The following is an 18328-nucleotide window of genomic DNA, read 5'->3' as shown; positions in this document are numbered from 1 at the left end:
CCCAAAATCCCCCATTTTGGGTTTGGGAACCAAGTAGCAATTAGGCTCAAAAAGTACTTCATAACGTTCCATAAAGGTGTGTAGAGTTTAGTTTTCCTAGTGAGAGCCCTTAAAAAATTTACAGGGTGTCTCCAGACTTGGGAAGCTGTAAGTTCAATTTAACTTCTGAGAATTTCAATTGGCTGCCATTTTTTACTGGATTGAGATAGAGATCTCTAAGTTGCGTTGTTGGTTTTCTTTTACCAGGACCTTCAAAATGAGGTCACTCAATGGGTTTTTGTTTTTAAAATTTTTGAGTTTCCCCCAAAATCCCCCATTTTGGGGATGTACACCAAGTGGCGGTTATGCCCAAAAAGTACTTCACAACATACCATAAAGGTGTGCCGAGTTTAGTTTTCTAGTATAGGTTGTTAAAAAATAACAGGGGGTCTCCACACTTTTTACTAACCCTGTATACTACTAGAGAGTTTTTTAGACTAATAGAACCAATTCAATTGTAGTAAATGGTAGTTTTACTTTACGAACCTATAAAAAGTGTTGATTGTTATAGTTAATTTAGGAAATAATATGAATTAATTGTTGACCCCTTAAACATGTAAGTAGTCTCCGTAATGGATTATGAAGTTTATGGACGTTGTAAAACTACTGGTTAGCTAAAGGTCAGTTTTACTTTTTTTTATTAATTCAAGAATTAACACAAGTGATTCAGTTTAAAGTTATATCATTAAAGAATGCAATGGAAAGACCAAGAAAGGAATTTATCTCGAAAGTTCTAATCATCGATTCCTTGAAACAAACAATAAGTAGAAGATAACGAGCTAGTTAAGGTAAAAGTATTGATATTTAAGATGAACAACTTATTACAAACTTTTTCTGCTTACCTTTAGTATTATCAATTTTTTCCGAATACTCGCTGCTCTGCTGCTTTGCGGGTTTAACTACAACAATATGCAAAATCTAAATACAATTCAATAGTTTAATTTTATTTTAGTATAAAGTGGTACAGAATATTTTGATCTTAATGAGCCAACTCCAGAGTCTATTATTTAATTTTTTGATGGAGGCGAAAATAAAAATAAATAAAATAGACACCAAGCCTTTACCTAACAAATTAATTTACCTTTTTAACCGACTTCCCCACTACCAACAAAAGAAGGAGGTTCTCAATTTGTTTGTGGCGATGTTTTTTTTTTCTATGTATGTTCACCAATTTCTATGCGATTCTTTTACCGATCAGTGTGGTTCCACCACCAAAATAACCAGGAGAGTTTCTATTTGGTACCTTATATATTATGTTTAAGTATAATATTTGTTTCGGTGAAAAATTCTGAAAACCTTAAATATTCAACATTTATTTTGTTTACATTTGTGCAGATTGTTTACATTTGTGCAGAGAAGGCAATAAATAATAATAACATTCCTACAGCTGTTAGTTGAAACCATTTAAATGAAGCTACAGACAATTCTTCATGAAAAAGTTGCTTCATATTGATCAATAAACTATTTCTTGCCATGGAGCCTAAATGAATTACATTGAGAAAAATGCATTTTGTTTTGGTCACTATAAAAAATGTATTTTAACGTTTGACCTGATTTGTGTTTAATATAGTAATTCTGTTTTTAGTATTGAATATTCTGACTTACAAAAACATATATGTTTCAGTGAATAGCTGTATGATATTGACAAATAAAGGTGTACTGTGAAAACCAAAGCATTCGTAAAACAGGTCTAAATATAAATTAAATGCAATTATTCCTTACACGACCTAAGAAGTGTGACAGTGCATAATCATCAATTGTCTTAAAAGTGTTAAATATTTTAATTACTAAACATGCATTTGCAGATGTGGAATGTTTATTGATATTCTCTACCCAGTTACTATATCATATCAATACTATTATGCCTGCTTCGGAAAGTCCTAGAGGAAGATGATTTGCAATTTCGACTAGGCAAATTGATTGTTTGATATATCCTGATCAAACAAAACCACCTACATGGCTTGCACCACTTTAAGCTGAACCAATCTTTCATATACATATTTCATTTGCAGATGTGGAATGTTTATTAATATTCTCTACCCAGTTACTATAACATATCCATACTATTATGCCTGCTTCGGAAAGTCCTAGAGGAAGATGATTTGCAATTTCGACTAGGCTATATCTTGAGCAAACAAAACCCCCTACATGACTTACACCACTTTTAGCTGAACCAATCTTTCATATAATATTTTCCAAAGGTACTATACGTGTTAACGACCAATTTTCCACTTTTGAGAGATTTTTTAGTGCTGGTGGCTGAGGAATAACTTTCATATTGTTCCAAAAGGCTTGAGACGTTAATGTATTTCTTTTTATAATGTAGAAGTACACCGATTGCAGGAAACGATGATGTCTGACATTTCAATGTATCTAGAAAAGACAATTAGTTTTTCATTAGGCCTAATGTAATGGACAACTCTTTCTTTCTTAAGGAATATCTAAAAATGTTTATTTTCATACCCATTGTAACCTGAACAGGTGACTCAAGCAGTTTTAAAATAATGATTGTTCTGTGGAACTTTTGATTGTTTCAAACAGTTTTGCTTATCAAAAAACCTCAAAGTAATTAATATATAAAAAATTATACAGTAACTAAAAATCATGAAATAATTTATTTTTGTAAAAAATACAACCGACTTCAAAACGCTCTAAAAAGAATGAAATAATTTTAATAAAGTAAACTTTTGTATTAGGCAAGCTCACGTATTTCAAGTCGGCGCGGCTCAAACTGCAAATATGATTGAAATTAAATATTGTGTGTGTATTTTGCAAATCAATAAATTGTAGCTGGATAACATAAATATATAAAAAACATACTGAACTGTTTTGTTTATATATTAAAGGAAATATTTTCTTGTATTTTATGTTTACTTCAGAATAAATGCATTATGAAAATAACACACACAAATGTTCTATATGAATAGGAAAATAATTTAGTTTGATATTATGATAGGGAAAAGAAGCTAGTTTAGTATTAAAACGTTACTTTTCCAAGTTAGAAACATTTAAATGTGTTATAATCTTTTTAAAGATACTCGTTAATACCACTATAATGCCGATCTCTGATTACGGTAATAAAATAACACTTAACGCATAACTATGAAAAAGACATGCAGATTAACACCTTTAGTTATAGATAGTCACCTGCAATATGGACACCCTCTTTCAATTTTGTATCAAAAATCATCATAGAGCCGCGCCGACTTAAAATATGTGAGCTTGCCTAGTACAAAAGTTTACTTTATTAAAATTATTTCATTCTTTTTATAGCGTTTTGAAGTCGGTTGTATTTTTTACAAAAATAAATTATTTACAGAAATATAATTGAAAGGCTGATCCGTCCTGCGAAAAGCGTACACTGCACAATGCATAAAATATTATACTACCGTTAAAGTCTGTGTTCAATATTTGAGAATGTTTTCCTTATAACAATAAAATACCGTTGACCAAAGAAAAAGCGTGAATATTCACAAATGTACTTTTTTAATAATCATACCTAGCTAATTATTTGTTTTGAATTCACCAAAGAAAATCCAGCAGAATTATTGAAACTTTGTAAAGAAGGTGGTTCAAGAATTAATTAGTTTTGAATAACAAAATTGATTGTTATTTTGTCTTTTGATGTGTTTTCTCTAAGACCACTGGGGATTTTAGCCGGGTGGAAAATTGGCTGAACAATTGGGAAGACCGAGTTATGTATATTGTGGTGATGTGATATATTTTATTGCAAATTAAGTGAAATATATAATTGCCTGACTGTTGTGCTAGAGCCTGGAGGACCATAGCATGTTGGAATTAAGAGCGTGCTATCTTATGCTACTTTCATAAAATAATAATTTAATTGGAAACGTTGTTGGGGGAACCAGAGGGCGGAAATCTTTACCCAGACCAGAAGCAGGCCAAGCCAGCTTTGATTACTTTTAATTTAACTAGACCATTAAACTATAGCTAACCTTCCAAAATAAATTGCTAAATAGAGTGAAATTTGAGCAAAATAATACGGTGTGTTACACATTTTGGAATTTGTATTCGTTTGCCGGTTCAATGTACCTTTGTCAATCCCAGCCTGAATGAAGGCCCTGCCTCTCCTAGTGACATTTCTAGAGGCATGGTACAAGTACGAGAAGATCCGGTGCACTCTTCTACCAGCGGCATGTAGCAGACCTCCCGGCTGTACGTCCTCATTAGTTTTGGTGTTCTTGGGAGGTCCTGGTGAACACACAAGTATGACTACAATTATGTTTGGAACGTTTTAAAATGCTAAAACATCAATACAAATGTGTTCACTCTAAATCATTGTTCAGGTTGCGTTACTAATATAGTTGCCTCCTTTGTAAGTTTTTAAGATGAATACAGGCCAAATATAGGGCAATACACTACTCTTTCATTCATCCTAAAATCGTAATGCACAACCTATCTTTCAATGGCTGTTTCACCAATCAAATACAGTGATGTTTGTACAATAAGTAATATAAGGTGTAACAGATCATATTATGATTATTAGACGCATAATTTAGTGGTGTAATAAGTAATTAATTGATTTCAAAGGAGTAATTAAAATGAAAATATAGTTGATGTGCATATTTTTGGCTGTATATATTGGTTTGGAACTAAATAGTGTTGTCTACGAAAAAAAGATTTATTCCACTAAGGAACATTAACACAACAATCATATCATTAGTTAAAGAAGTTATGTAGATTTTCAGGAAATGTGAAATGAATATTATTATTAAGAATTTTGTTTGTAATTACATTGTGCTAACAGTAACAATGTTCTTATTTAGACTAACCACATAATAATATAAAAATTATTTAGGTATTTAGTATGAATTTGATGAATTATTATTAATGATTCTACCCCTATTCATAATGCCATGGACCTTTCACTACTGACTGAAATCATAATAATAAAGGACAGTTGTGTCTGGTATTGAATAGCTAACAATCTACAGAAATTTTTTAACATTGGCAAGTAGATGATGCTTTCCAACAGCAACTTCAAGTAAAAATCTTACATTTTCTACCAGAAGATATAAGGAAATTGCCGTTCTTAATTATTGCCAACGGGTCCATAACGCGTCAACTCTCCAAAATCTAACTCTAGTCTTTTATTTTTAACTTCTAACTTATTAATAGTTAGTTGGCTCTAGCCCTCTAGCCCTCTAGCCCAGTCGACTGGTGTAGGCCTACCCCAGGAGAAGCCGTGGCCCGGAGTGCGGTGAGCGATCACGACACTCTCCCCACTGTCCTCGACGTCTTCAGTCCCGTGGGACTCCGCCCCCTCGGCCATCACACTGCTGTTGTAGCTGCTCACACCTCGTACTGGGGACAAACACAGGTTAAGCCTAACAAGTAACGTTATGTGCATCAAAACTCATCCACAATTATGTAATCGAATAAATACAATTCATTCAGATGGTTTCATTTAACTAGAGTTAAAAAGTTAAATGAAACATTTAGCCTTCAGTTGTAAAGCACACATAAATTACCTGCCATCTTGCCATGCGTTATAAGTACCATAGATGATGGCAATAAATATAGTAACAAATACGACTTGAATCTGCATATCCCATTCTTATCCAAATGCTGAAATCGTATCACATTTGCTGAATATGATTAAAAAATATTATTCCAAAACTGATTTAAAATGTTGGCGTCGGCTACTAGACTTACTAGACTAAAAAAAGCAACCTAAAATCTAAGTTATGGCTTCAGCATTCCTTTTCCACCAAAATAAGCCTTTCTTCAAAAGAAGGATCACAAAAATCCAAAACAAAACCCTCTTCAAGTTTAAATGTATAGTATTCAAAAGTACAAACGATTATTCAATCTTGATTTAAATCCCACACTCAAAATTTCATCATTTCGATAAGTTTTTACTTCAGCCAAAATATCTGTGTATTGTTACTGAAATGGATTATACTGATCACGAGATATTTCCAAAGTCTTTTGAAATATGATCGATAAAATTTATACTCATAGGTTATTTCAATATGATAACTTCACCTTCAAAGATACTCAAAACCAAGGTAGTTGCGGAACACTGCATAAAACATTAAAAATTTTATTTTCCATTAGGGTAAATTTAACCTTAAAATTACACCTTATAAATGGAAGAGAGGTAACTCATTGCATAAGATGACCATATTAAATGTAAAACAAAATGTAACAAATGTAATGTTCATTTGGGGCAGAAAGCTAGCCTTGTGAGGATAAATTATCATTCTAATTTTACACGTTAGGTAGCTTATTATATTGTAACATCAATATAAGCTTATACTAGTTAACCGCCCGTGCTCCGCCACGGGAATTTTGTCAGCAATAAAAGAAATAATAATTAACAAATACTGTTTATCTTTGTATTCCATTTTGGGGTTGTTTAATTTTTTACATGAAATAGAACTGATAGTTTGCCTGTATAAACTATTTTATGCTAATCAAACCGATATATTATTTTAACCAAATGAATGTTTTATATTAATTCGAGTTTCATTTGAAAAATAAATAGTATACAAACTGGGCAATGCTGATAACCTAATAAGCAGCTATTTATGCTATTTAGATAATTTGCTCAAGTATCTTCCTAAATTCGTCGTTTTTTTTTTCATTACATTTGTTGTATGGAATAAAGATAGTCACTTAGCCTACATGTAAATCACGCATCAGCAGTTGGTCGCATTTCACGAATCTTTGACCCATACTGTGAGTAAAAGCTGTGTTGACGTCGTATATATAAAGTTGGGCATACTTTGTTCAATGTTAGAGGGTATTAACGGAAAAGTAGTCGTGGATTTTAAAACTATGTAGACTACCGCTACCAGAAAGATGTTGATTCATGTGAGACTTAGAACTGACCATTTTGAATGCAGATTTGTATTATATTTTACTCAAATAGTTTTTTGTCTCTTTTGACCCTTAATATTTTTTTATAATCGCTGTTGATAAGATTTTCCATAAACTCACAATGTTGATATGGAGTTAATTTTACCTTCCCCTTGTGACAACATAAGGAAAAATATTTGTGTCCCAGTTAGTCTGTTCCGACTCAAAATTCATAGATTTGCAGTACTGACAAATCCAATCCAACGACAACAATTTAAAAAAAAAAAAAAACGGATTTCCCTATGATTGTTCTGGTGGCTATAGAGAATAAATTATATTAATCAAAACAATAAGTTTCCGTCCCCTACTATGGGTATTATTTCACATTCCATACTCAAACTTAAACTTAATTACCACTTTCATTCAGATCACTTTGCAGGAAAACTAAAACATTTTTGTGTCCCAGTTAGTCTGTTCTGACTCGAAATTCATAGATTTGAAGTAGGGACAAATCCAATCTAACGACCCCAATTCAAGAGTTGGTATTTTTTGTAGGGACTTGCAGAGCACTTAACACCAACACTGCTCTTTACCTTTTTAGTTCGACGGTTCTCTACATTTTCTTTCGTTCGGTATGTCTCTTTACGCCCGGTTAATGATTACCTTTTCTTTTTCTTTTTGTACTTTTCACACCCTGAGGTTAGTGATAAAAGTTTTATAACGCTATAATGACCCGAGTCAACATTGCCATTAAACATCAAGTCACATACTTCTTCGCCAGAACCAAATGGTAAGTCACAGTTTCTCAAGCAACTTTCCTGTGTACTTGAAAAAAAAATTCACTGATATATTGTAGTTCCACGTATCCCAGCGTACTCGCCATCTCGAGAAGGTAAAGTTTGGTACCACTGAACGTCTAACACTGATCTTGAGTAAGATTCGTCACCTACTATAAAATGTTTGTATGTTTCCCACTCATTAGCAATTATATGTACAACTTGCAAGCGGATTTCCCCATGATTATTCTGGTGGCCGTAGAGAATAAATTATATTGATCAAAACAATAAGTTTCCGTCCCCTACTATGGGTATTATTTCACATTCTATACTCAAACTTAAACTCAATTACCACTTTCCTTCAGATCACTTTGCAGGAAAACTAAAACATTTCAAAAATAAGTTAACAATACACTTTACTTTATCAAAATCGTGTGTTTATAAACAGAAACTCCAAGTTTAATAATTGCATACTGAAAGTGAGGTTATAAAAATAATAACAAATGTCTGACAAACATTAAACAGCTGACGAATAACTGTGTATTATATTCTTCAATAAGAATTGTATTGACTCGACCTTTAAAGGGCTGTAGGTCGTAGCCCTTAGAAAAAACGTAAATTCTAAGGAAGTTCGGCAAATCTACACACTATCCCCTTTAATTTGAGACATAAATCTTGTAGATCGGTCCAGTAATTACTGAGAAAACAGTGTTACAACTGTGTATTAAATATATATATTTTCCTGCTCAATCCAGTAAAAACAACGAAATTAATGCATAAGGATTTACTTAATTACACATCGTGTATTTATTTGGCATACGATTCTGATTTGATTTCATTACTTTAAGCTCAAATAGCCCAAGTATCTTTACGAACGAAAAACTTGTCGGATGAAGAGTTTGATGACGACCCGCTGAATGGAGCTTGATTCCAAGACTCCTGTCTACTTTCAAAAGAACGACGACGCGCCAAGGGTGGAATCCCAATGAAAGCTGCTAATGGGGAGTTCTTGTTAACTCTGAATTCTTCAATTAACTCTTGCCCTTTAACTTCCGACAACTTCAACAACTTATAAATTTCTTCAGACATGATCCTGTGATTACAACATTTCTTAATTAGATTATCTGGCATAAAACGTCTTCCTTTTGAGGGGTAAAATACAAAGATGTTTACACAGTAACATATTCAACGAGATCTATGTTTGTATTTATAAAAAAAACTTAAAACGATAAAATGTCTAAATAAAATTTAAATAGTTCGGAATACAACAGTCTCATAAATGTTACTTCGATGGGTTTTTACTATGACGATACTACGACTTCCTCTAGAATGAATTGATGTCCTTCAAAGCCTGTGATGAAGTTCCCCTCGGGAATGAAACTGCAGTAGCCTATATAGGCTAACAACATGAAGTTAAATCAAGTGCCTATAAACTTAAAAATAATATAAATGCTGAATAGCAATCCTAAAAAGGTTCTCGTATTAGCTGAAATGTATTTTTAAGTTTTAAATAGCAAACAATTTTTGCAGAATGTATTTTGAAATTGCAGCTTTTACGTTACTAATTGTTAGACTTAATATTTAAATTGGCTATAATCACTTATCATATGAAGTTGAGCTTGAAATATGACATAACGGTCACAATTTTTAAAGAACAATTATAAGCATAACATACTCAATAAAAGGTAGGTTTTAAATGTAAGGTTGAACATGTGCAGTATTTAATTTACTCGTACTTATACCACGATTAATTTTTTTTCTGCATCATTGCATATGGCTTCTGCTATTTGTTACTTAATTCTTATTTAGACAACATAGTATTTTTGCTGACCTAAGCTACTTAAAGAGTTAATATTATTTAAATACTTACGCCAATTTAAAATCGCGTTCTTCTTGACGACCAACAGCGATTCAGGGGTGACTGCTGCCGCAGTTAAGTTCTTTATGTTGTTTATTGAATCAATAGTTTTATTGCCAACTGGAACAACATATTATGTTAATCAGCTTTAGGAACGGACATATTATCTTTAACAAATTATCTTTAAAAAATAACGTGATTTAGACATTCAGTTCCCATGTTAATGTTTTAACCTCTAAACAAGTCTTAAAATAATAAAAGGAACTCGGTTTAGTTGACCCCTACGGTGTAGGCCTACTGATTCTTTCTCATGCATGAAATGTTTTACCTTGCCAAACTTGAAGGGCACTAATGAGAAGCTATTTCATCGTTTATATTATCACTATATACAATATTATATACAACTAAGAGAGAATTAAGAACTCTTTGAAATATAATGAAACGAAAAAGAAATGTCTAATTACTACAGCAATGGCCTTGTTGGCCGGAATAAAACTCAATAACGTACTCTACTTTGTTCGCATTGAATCATAAACTGGATTTAGGGATTTTATGATTTAATAATACATTATTTACCTATTCTTATGAAAATCTTGACATATAAATATTTTTGTTAATTTAGTGTTTACTACCTAGTTTTTAATGTAAACAAAGCCATGCTTCAGCTATTATCTATTTGGGCTCCAAACATAGATTTTTGTGTACATCACATAATTTTCTTTGCGACTATTATAGCCTTCTTAAGCCATTGAATATTTTGACCGTTAAAAAAAAGGATTGATATACACAAGTACTTAAGTAAATTTGATTTGACTTTAAAATTAACCTCCTCTTCGTCAGTAGCAGTAAAGGCATTGGCGGCTGATAAAAAGCTTGCTCTGATACAAAATTAACGAACTGTAAAACGTCCTTTAATTTTTGTCTCAGAAATCCCTTCCATTATCTCTTCATTTAATGCACCAGTCCTTGAATTTATAATTTTGCTTCTTTGTAAGTAGCTACATGTTCTTTGATAGTTTTTGTTACTTTAATCGATTAGTAAAACGAATCACATTAATAAATCCCACGTAGCTCTTGCGGAAGTTGTTGGGTCAAGTGATATTTTATAACAAATCAGATTGAAATGAGCGTATTTTTTAACGGTAATTTTGTTTTAGGCTACCTACAAATACAGGGGCTAGGTACATATTTCTTTTTAAAGGATTAGCTAAATTGGTAGTCTGAGACGTAATGTGGTTTGTCATATATTGTACGCTAAAATGGGTTCTTCCCCAATAGTTTCACCTTATAAACATCTTATAATCACGATCCAAAGTAACAAAGGATAACAAAATTAATTTCTTGCTTTTTACGTTAGTAATTTGAGAACGACTTATTGATAGAAGATAGAACGGTGGTACGCTCATGCATGAAGCAGAACAGGTAGGTAATAGCTTTGACTATTAATACAACAATCCAACTGTCAATGAGCGCGTTCTGGGAACATGCACCGGTGCACTGGTGTTGCCCCGGTTCAAAAAATGTGTCGTTCTGGGAGACCGGTGAGTTAACCTAGCAGACAGCTATTTCCTCTTTTTCCTCCACCGGTGCAAGATTTATGCACCGGAGAAATTGTACGGTGCATAATACACCGGCGGCCTCTGATTGGTCTGTTTCTTGGACAACAGCATGCAGCTACGGCAAGATGGCGGGTCCATCGAATAATGTTCATCAGTTTTATAGGTTATGTTGCGTAATGAGTGAATAATTTATTCTATGAGGGGGTTAAATTACGTATTAAGTGAATAATTTTCAAATAATTTATTCTGTGAGGACAAGTTTGTTTGGTTTAAATATTATAAAGTAAATAATAGGTGAATGTGTAAATTATAATCAGATGTGTACCGTAAACCGGTGAATAACCGTTCTGGGAGACCAAGACTCTTGCCCCGGGGCGGTACCGGTGAATAAGTCACCGGTTAATCTGCACCGGTGCACCGGTACATGTTCCCTGAACGCGCCCAATGGTAATATGTTATGGAATGACAGCGCCGTGTGCTGAGCGCGCCATGGAAAATGGCGGATATCATGTGATACAGCAAGGCCGCACTAGATATACGATACAGTCTACAATCCTCATCAAACGGCCGTCAGTCTATACGTTTGACCTACTCCGCACTTCAGTTACCTAGCAGGACGGGCTTTGGGATTACTTATAATTTATCAATTTATATTTATATGTGCCTTTTGACCCAGCGCAAAAATCTTATTTCCAGATTTAAGTTGGACGCTTGATGTTCATGTAAGGTTGCCAACAAGACGAGTCACTTTTTTAACATTCTTCTGCATTTTCAGTTCTATGGCAAACCTAACTGATCCTTGCTTAGCCTAATAACCCAGAAAACTATTATAAGTTGTTGCAATTAGACGTATGAGTTTTATGTCCTTCCTGGAGAGCGGAACCCCTAGAGAGCGGCGATCTCATCCCACTGCGCTGTCATCCCACGCTGATAACCCACGAAACCTCCAAACCTGACCAAGTTTACTCAACGTAATTTTAGAAACAAAACCGTTCTACTACTTGCATTATTGAAATTGCGAGGTTAAGTATATAGTTAGGTCAAATAGTGTATTTGTAGATCTGGATGTAGAATAATGATGTAGAAATATCCAACGACCGTCTAGAGACCAGCCTACTGCTCTATCCACTAGAGATTACTCAAAAATAAGACATTTGAGCCATTCATTTTTATTGCCCTGCATAACTTCAGATCATAATAGTTAAACATTATAACACTAAAACGTTTGAGTCTGAATCGTTTAAAATATACGTTTACGAATGGAAGAATACAGTGCAAGCAAAGTGTGCAATATTTTAAAGAAGTTTTGGTGAAACATATTCACTCGTCATTATGCTCTTTGTTTACACCAATTGTGAATTAGTAATTACGTACTCCAGCTGATAGCATCCTCAGACGTTCTGATGAGCTTAGCCAAGGCCTCATGGTGAGGGTTTAGTGACGGTGGTGGATTTGTGGTTACCTCTCTCCTGCTAAATAGATGTCCTGCAACATATCACATCCGATACTTTACATTTGATATATCACATCCAGCATATCACATCCGATACTTAACATCTGACATACCACATCCAGCATATCACATCCGATACTTAACATCTGACATACCACATCCAGCATATCACATCCGATACTTAACATCTGACATACCACATCCAGCATATCACATCCGATACTTAACATCTGACATACCACATCCAGCATGTCACATCCAGCATATCACATCCGATACTTAACATCTGACATACCACATCCAACATATCACATCCGATACCTTACATTTGACATATCACATTCAGCATGTCACATCCAGCATATCACACTTCACAGCCTTTGACCTACATGAGTTCGTTGAGAAAGTTACGTAATAACTCATGTGAATTCATAATAACCAATTGAATCTAAAAAAAAATATTGTGTTAATGTTGCCCAGGATCTAATATAATGAGCCCAGGAGTGTGATGCTTAAGTACGTAAGTTGCTGTATGTGTGTATGATCTAAAAAAATTCTCACGTTACATTTTATCTTATTTAAAGAGGATATCAAACTCCATGCTGCAGCCTAGTTGGCATTTCTCATTTTCATATCACAATTTACTGTTAATTCAATTGAGTTGCTGACACAAAATGACTGAGTGCTTTTTCTACAAACAAGAGCAATGAAGGGACAATTTGACGTGTTTCTCCAGCTCAGATCCCCTCAGAATCGGTGTTTGGTTTGGTCACGTTCACGGTCTACTACTCCGGTGGGTCACTTTGTTCATTAAATTACAAGTGTTCAATGTTATATTGTTCTGTTACTGGAGTCATGGCAAAGTAAGGACGACTTGAATAGTTTGTCTATAAATACATGTGTTAAAATATTGTTAAAATAACAAACATTGTTTACGCAACTATAGTTCAGAGTATAAAAGTGTGTAGTTATTTTAGTGGTAGGATTCAGTCCATTACTTAGTCCATTAGCCTATTTAGAATGTTTCTAAATCCATCGTTTTTTTTTTAGAATATACAAACCAATGTGTGTTTGTCTTGTGATGTTCCTTGGAATTAAAATGTTAAAGTTGACAAACCTTGATGTGTGTTTTAACATGTTTTGTTTATGATTCACGGGAAACTGTTCTAAACATGTTATGCATGTGTTCTTTTAGGTTTAATAAATTATTTTTATTAGTTTAGTTTAGTTAGTTTATTGGTTAGTATAGTTAGTACACTGCGGTGCCGGAAGAATATTATTATTGTCAAAATAAATTCATGGATTTTATGAATTTGTATATTCCTTTAGAATTTCACAAGTTTTTTTTCTGTTGTACTTTGACGATTTTGTACATTTTATTTATCTCAAAACATAAATACTATTTTTTGCATGGTATGGCTTTAGATTTGTTAAGACATTGATTATTCTTCTCTGTTTGTTAGAAAGCTAAACTACCATATCAACTACTTGCATGGATGCATCCATGACTTATAATTCTAATGAATCTGATGAAGACAGTTATTTTCATACTGTTAGTATAGTGGTCGTTTATGTTTACTGTTTGTTTATTGCGATTTAACTTATTTTAAGACTGTTAAAACAACAATTTACAACTATCATAAACAACAGAGTCTCCCCAACGACTACATCCATTAGTACAGTACAAACTGTAAAATGTAACCCTTAAAGCACTCCCAAACCCTTAAGATCCCTCAATGTAACCCTTGAGATTACTTAAAGCAAATACTAACAACAAACAACAACAAGTAGACAAGTAGTGACAAGTAGACTTCTTATTTCATTGTAAAATCTGAGGCTTTTTTATGTCTAGTTCATGTTGGTGACAATGGGCGCATTTTCTTTCTATTATTTTAAGGTTAATTTTATGATTTGTGTTTTACTGTTTGGTCATAAGCAGGAGACGAGTTATTGTTTATGATTAGATCGTTAGCATTGGTTAAACAAAGTTTAAAATAACTGAAATAAAAACAAACAAATTGTAAACAAACACACGATCCTCGTGGCACCGAAAGGGACTAGCAATAAAATTGGCTTCATCTGATCTATAAGGATGACAGATTAACTAAGGGACTATGTTTAATATAAACTTTTATCAAACATCAGTGAATTCTAAATGTTACCAACACGAAGCATATTTATTTATTTATTTATTTTTAAGAGGTTGGCGGCATCTTTTAACCTTGCAATGCCCGTCCACATAGACTAACCGCCCGTGCGTGGAACGTTTACAGCAAAGCAAGGAGTGAGCCAGTACAGTACAAAGGTGAACTGTGCTGATCAATTTTAGTGGCAGTGACCAGGATCCGAACCCACGACATCACTGCCTTGGACCCGAAGTTCGCGACGCTACCGACTGAGCCACTGACTCACTTAAAACTAACTTGTTATATTTATAGCATGCAATAAATTTAACAAAAGGATGAGAGCTTTACTTTACAAAGCTTACTTTGAATATTTATTCAAATTATGGACACCTCTTTGTTAATTTTGTTGATGTTTATGTTATATATAGATGATAATATTTTTTCCTACAGTTAACTAACAATGTACATGTTCTCTCACTGATTTGAGAAAGCAAAGTGGCCAATTCGCTCATCAGTGAGACAATGTTAACATTGTCTCACTCTAATTACTTTGTCTCACTCCAGATTTGCAACGTGAAGGCACGAAATAGTGAGCGCGTAACATGCAGGCAACGTCGTATGCGCGCGAAATACGTTGGCATCACTGGCTGTAAATCAGCTGGTCAGCTGTTGCACTGTTGTATTTGTCACTTCACATTAAATGTTATATTAAAAGTTCACTTCTGTGTAAAAATATGTTATATTTCTTCACAAATTTATTTGTTTTATGGTAACTGTAGGAAAAGTATAATGTGCAACTCGAGTTCAAAGTATAATTGCCTCACTCGAGAAACCGTTCCTCACTCGCCTACGGCTCGTGAGTAAGGATTTCTCTCGAGTGAGTCAATTGCTCACTTTTCTCACTAGTTGCACAAATAACTATATATATAGCATTTAAAACTTGTTTTACTTTGTTTGCATTCTTAATGTTTATATCGTGTATCTTTCATATATCGTTCTGTTATGTTAGAATTCTTAATGTTTATATCATGTATCTTTCCTATCAGCAAGTGGTGCTTACAGTTTAAAATAAACAAATAACTAACATATGACGTTACCAGTTATCCCAGTCAGTACGAGCACACCGAAGACACAAGCCAGAAGCACCTTCATGTTGCACGCATGTCGTCGCCTCGCTGTCAAGGGTTTGTAGGGGGCACAAGTGTCCCCTTTCAACATACTACTGCATGGTTCCATCTGATTATGAGATCGATATCAACAAGACTCATTCTCGTCGACGTCTTATCACTTTTGACAACCTCAGCGTTCAGTCCACGCATCGATTCAGCTCAGTTTTATTAATTGGACAAACTAATACTGATGACTCGCTCATCCGCACATTTACTGTTGGACGTGCACAGCAAGTTTATTTAATAGCTTCGCTCGATTCATTGGATTGGCTGACACGACTTAAAATGAATTTTCTTCATGAATTGCAAGGAACCTAATTCTGAATTTGATATATCTTCGAATAAGCTATAGATAACAACTATTTTATCAAAACATTTTCCTAGAAATTATAGTTTTTAAACATAAAATGTGTATGTTCTTTCAACTTAGGCCTATTGTTAGCATAGGTTTGTGACTGTAATCATGTTATTGCTATTTAATTGTTCATATTTGCTAAAACCATTATTATATCTTTTTAAGTTTGCTAATTTTCCACAATACATTGTTTTTAACGTTGAGGCTTTTAAGTGCGCAGCATTTCTGCTAGTTCTACCGTTAAATCTCTTTTTCCAAATATTAATTTGTTGTCTTTGTTCAATGTTTGAACAGCTACGTTTGTTATGGGATGGTTTTTAGCAATCTGTTATTATTTTGTATTAGTAAATGATGTGATGGATTAGTTTTTTTTACACTCTTTGTGTTGTTATGTTAAGCGCTTTATCTTATCAGTGACTTGTACATTTAGTAACTGATATTCAATCTACAATAAATTATAATTTCATACTTGTATTTTTTTAATTGGTTTTTCATTTTTTGCTTGAAAGGACATTTTATTAAAATGTAATCATATAACTTGACATTTTTTGCATAATTTACTTAGAAATCGTACAACATGTGTTGAAACTATCTGAAATATATTTTAAATAAAATAATATTTTAAGTTAACCATTCTTTTTCGATAAATAAACAATAGCCTAAAAGTATGATAGAAGAACTATTTGTGAAATCTAATGTAATGTTGGGTGGCTATAAATGTCGTAGAAGGTAAGAAAAGTTCTCAAAACATTCTGAGCACGAACTCCAACTGCAGTTAATGTCCTCGTAGCCGGCCAGCAGATATCCTACGACCCCTACGCCTTGCTTCGTATAAATTCTTGAGAGTTTAAATGCATTCACGTAAAATAATAGGGTGTTGATTATGGTGTTTTATTTGTTTATTTGGATGATAGACCTTTGTTCATCCAGTCAACTAATTCTGACGACAATTCACTTTTTATCGCTTACGGTGGTTGCAATATTTACTGGCTTCATTGCATTTAATTACCAGCTGTGTCTAAGGAATATGTCGGTTAGCCACTAACTAGACTACAAGATCGCACCACTCATCCTTCACTCATATTTAGGTTAAAATTTGCACATAGTGGTATATACATACGTCCGTGAACGCGGTAACTTGAGTCATTTTTGTCTCATTTTGATTAAATTTGGTTTAAAGATGTAAGGCGGGGTAAACTTGAATGAGTTCACGAACCGATATAATCGGACCATGGGAAGGGGGTTTTACGGGGGTTTTATGGGGTAAAAAATGATTGTTGACCCTCAAAACAAAAAAATTCCCAATTTCTCTCTAGATCTTTTTTAAGAGCTTAAAAAACAAATAATTACTATATCAAAGTGTTTTTGTACGGTTTTTGGTAACGGAGAAAATTCAAGAAATTGTAAATTTAAAATTCCCATGTTATTCTTATGAAGAATAGTGTAAAACGTTGTAGTTTGCTTGTTTATAAATATATTTTGATAAAACTTGGCAAATTTTTTTTATATTTTATTCTAAGCTATTATATTTTACTAAAAATGCACTTATTAGTTTCCTTGTAGCAGCAGCAAACCTAGGTACTCGTTAAACCTAATGTTATTTAAATAGATTTAATTGGAAATCAATTCAGACAATTGGAAATTTGCTTAGTCGGCAGGTTTGCTGCAGCGGGGGTGTTTTTGTATCATAGAAAATTCATTTTTTATGTAGAAAAAATCTTTTTTTTTGTCCAACGAATGATGTTTATCTAATGATGTTTGGATAACTATAACGATTAAAATGTCTTTTACTTAACAATGCAGCACTGCGACTTGTAAAGAAAAACATTTGGTCATGTTCAGATATAAGAAAGGTTTGAAAATTTCGGTTATTCACTAATGCCTACTAGATTCCCTTCAGTTGCCAAACAATCATTATAGTAAATGTGAACTGTATGAAATTCAAAGCTAATCTAACATCATTAGTTTAAAATTTCACAAAAATAGCAGTATGAGCCAATCTGGCACATACTTTCTCCTATTAGCTTGTCAACAACTCTTATAATGGGTAATTGGTTGGTGTAACTATGATATTTCATTTGGGGAATCACACAAGTTGCAATTAATTTTGGACCGTAATTTTTACAGCAATGGGGGTTGTACTGTTAAGTTTAGAGTTGAAAGTATTA

General features: G+C 33.4%; 1 protein-coding gene across 1 annotated transcript in view; it reads right to left on the bottom strand.

The window, feature by feature from the left end:
• The window catches only part of LOC128987165 (uncharacterized), a 31966-nt gene extending 16058 nt beyond the window's left edge, over positions 1–15908 (bottom strand). The window contains exons 1-6 of the mRNA XM_054407901.1: positions 15734–15908; positions 12432–12542; positions 9511–9618; positions 5233–5364; positions 4093–4251; positions 882–938 (exon numbers count right to left, since the gene is read on the bottom strand). Of these exons, the coding sequence (XP_054263876.1) occupies positions 882–938; positions 4093–4251; positions 5233–5364; positions 9511–9618; positions 12432–12542; positions 15734–15872 (706 nt within the window). The 5' untranslated portion in view covers positions 15873–15908. The remainder of the gene's footprint in view (positions 1–881; positions 939–4092; positions 4252–5232; positions 5365–9510; positions 9619–12431; positions 12543–15733) is intronic.
• Positions 15909–18328: the final 2420 nt, after the last annotated feature.

Source organism: Macrosteles quadrilineatus, unplaced genomic scaffold (genome assembly GCF_028750875.1).
Source record: "Macrosteles quadrilineatus isolate MER2022 unplaced genomic scaffold, UCM_ALF_1.0 Scaffold_2__2_contigs__length_208266976, whole genome shotgun sequence".
Lineage (NCBI taxonomy): Eukaryota > Metazoa > Arthropoda > Insecta > Hemiptera > Cicadellidae > Macrosteles > Macrosteles quadrilineatus.
The sequence above is the reverse complement of the archived record's forward strand: the minus strand, read 5'-3'. Positions and strand labels throughout refer to the sequence as shown.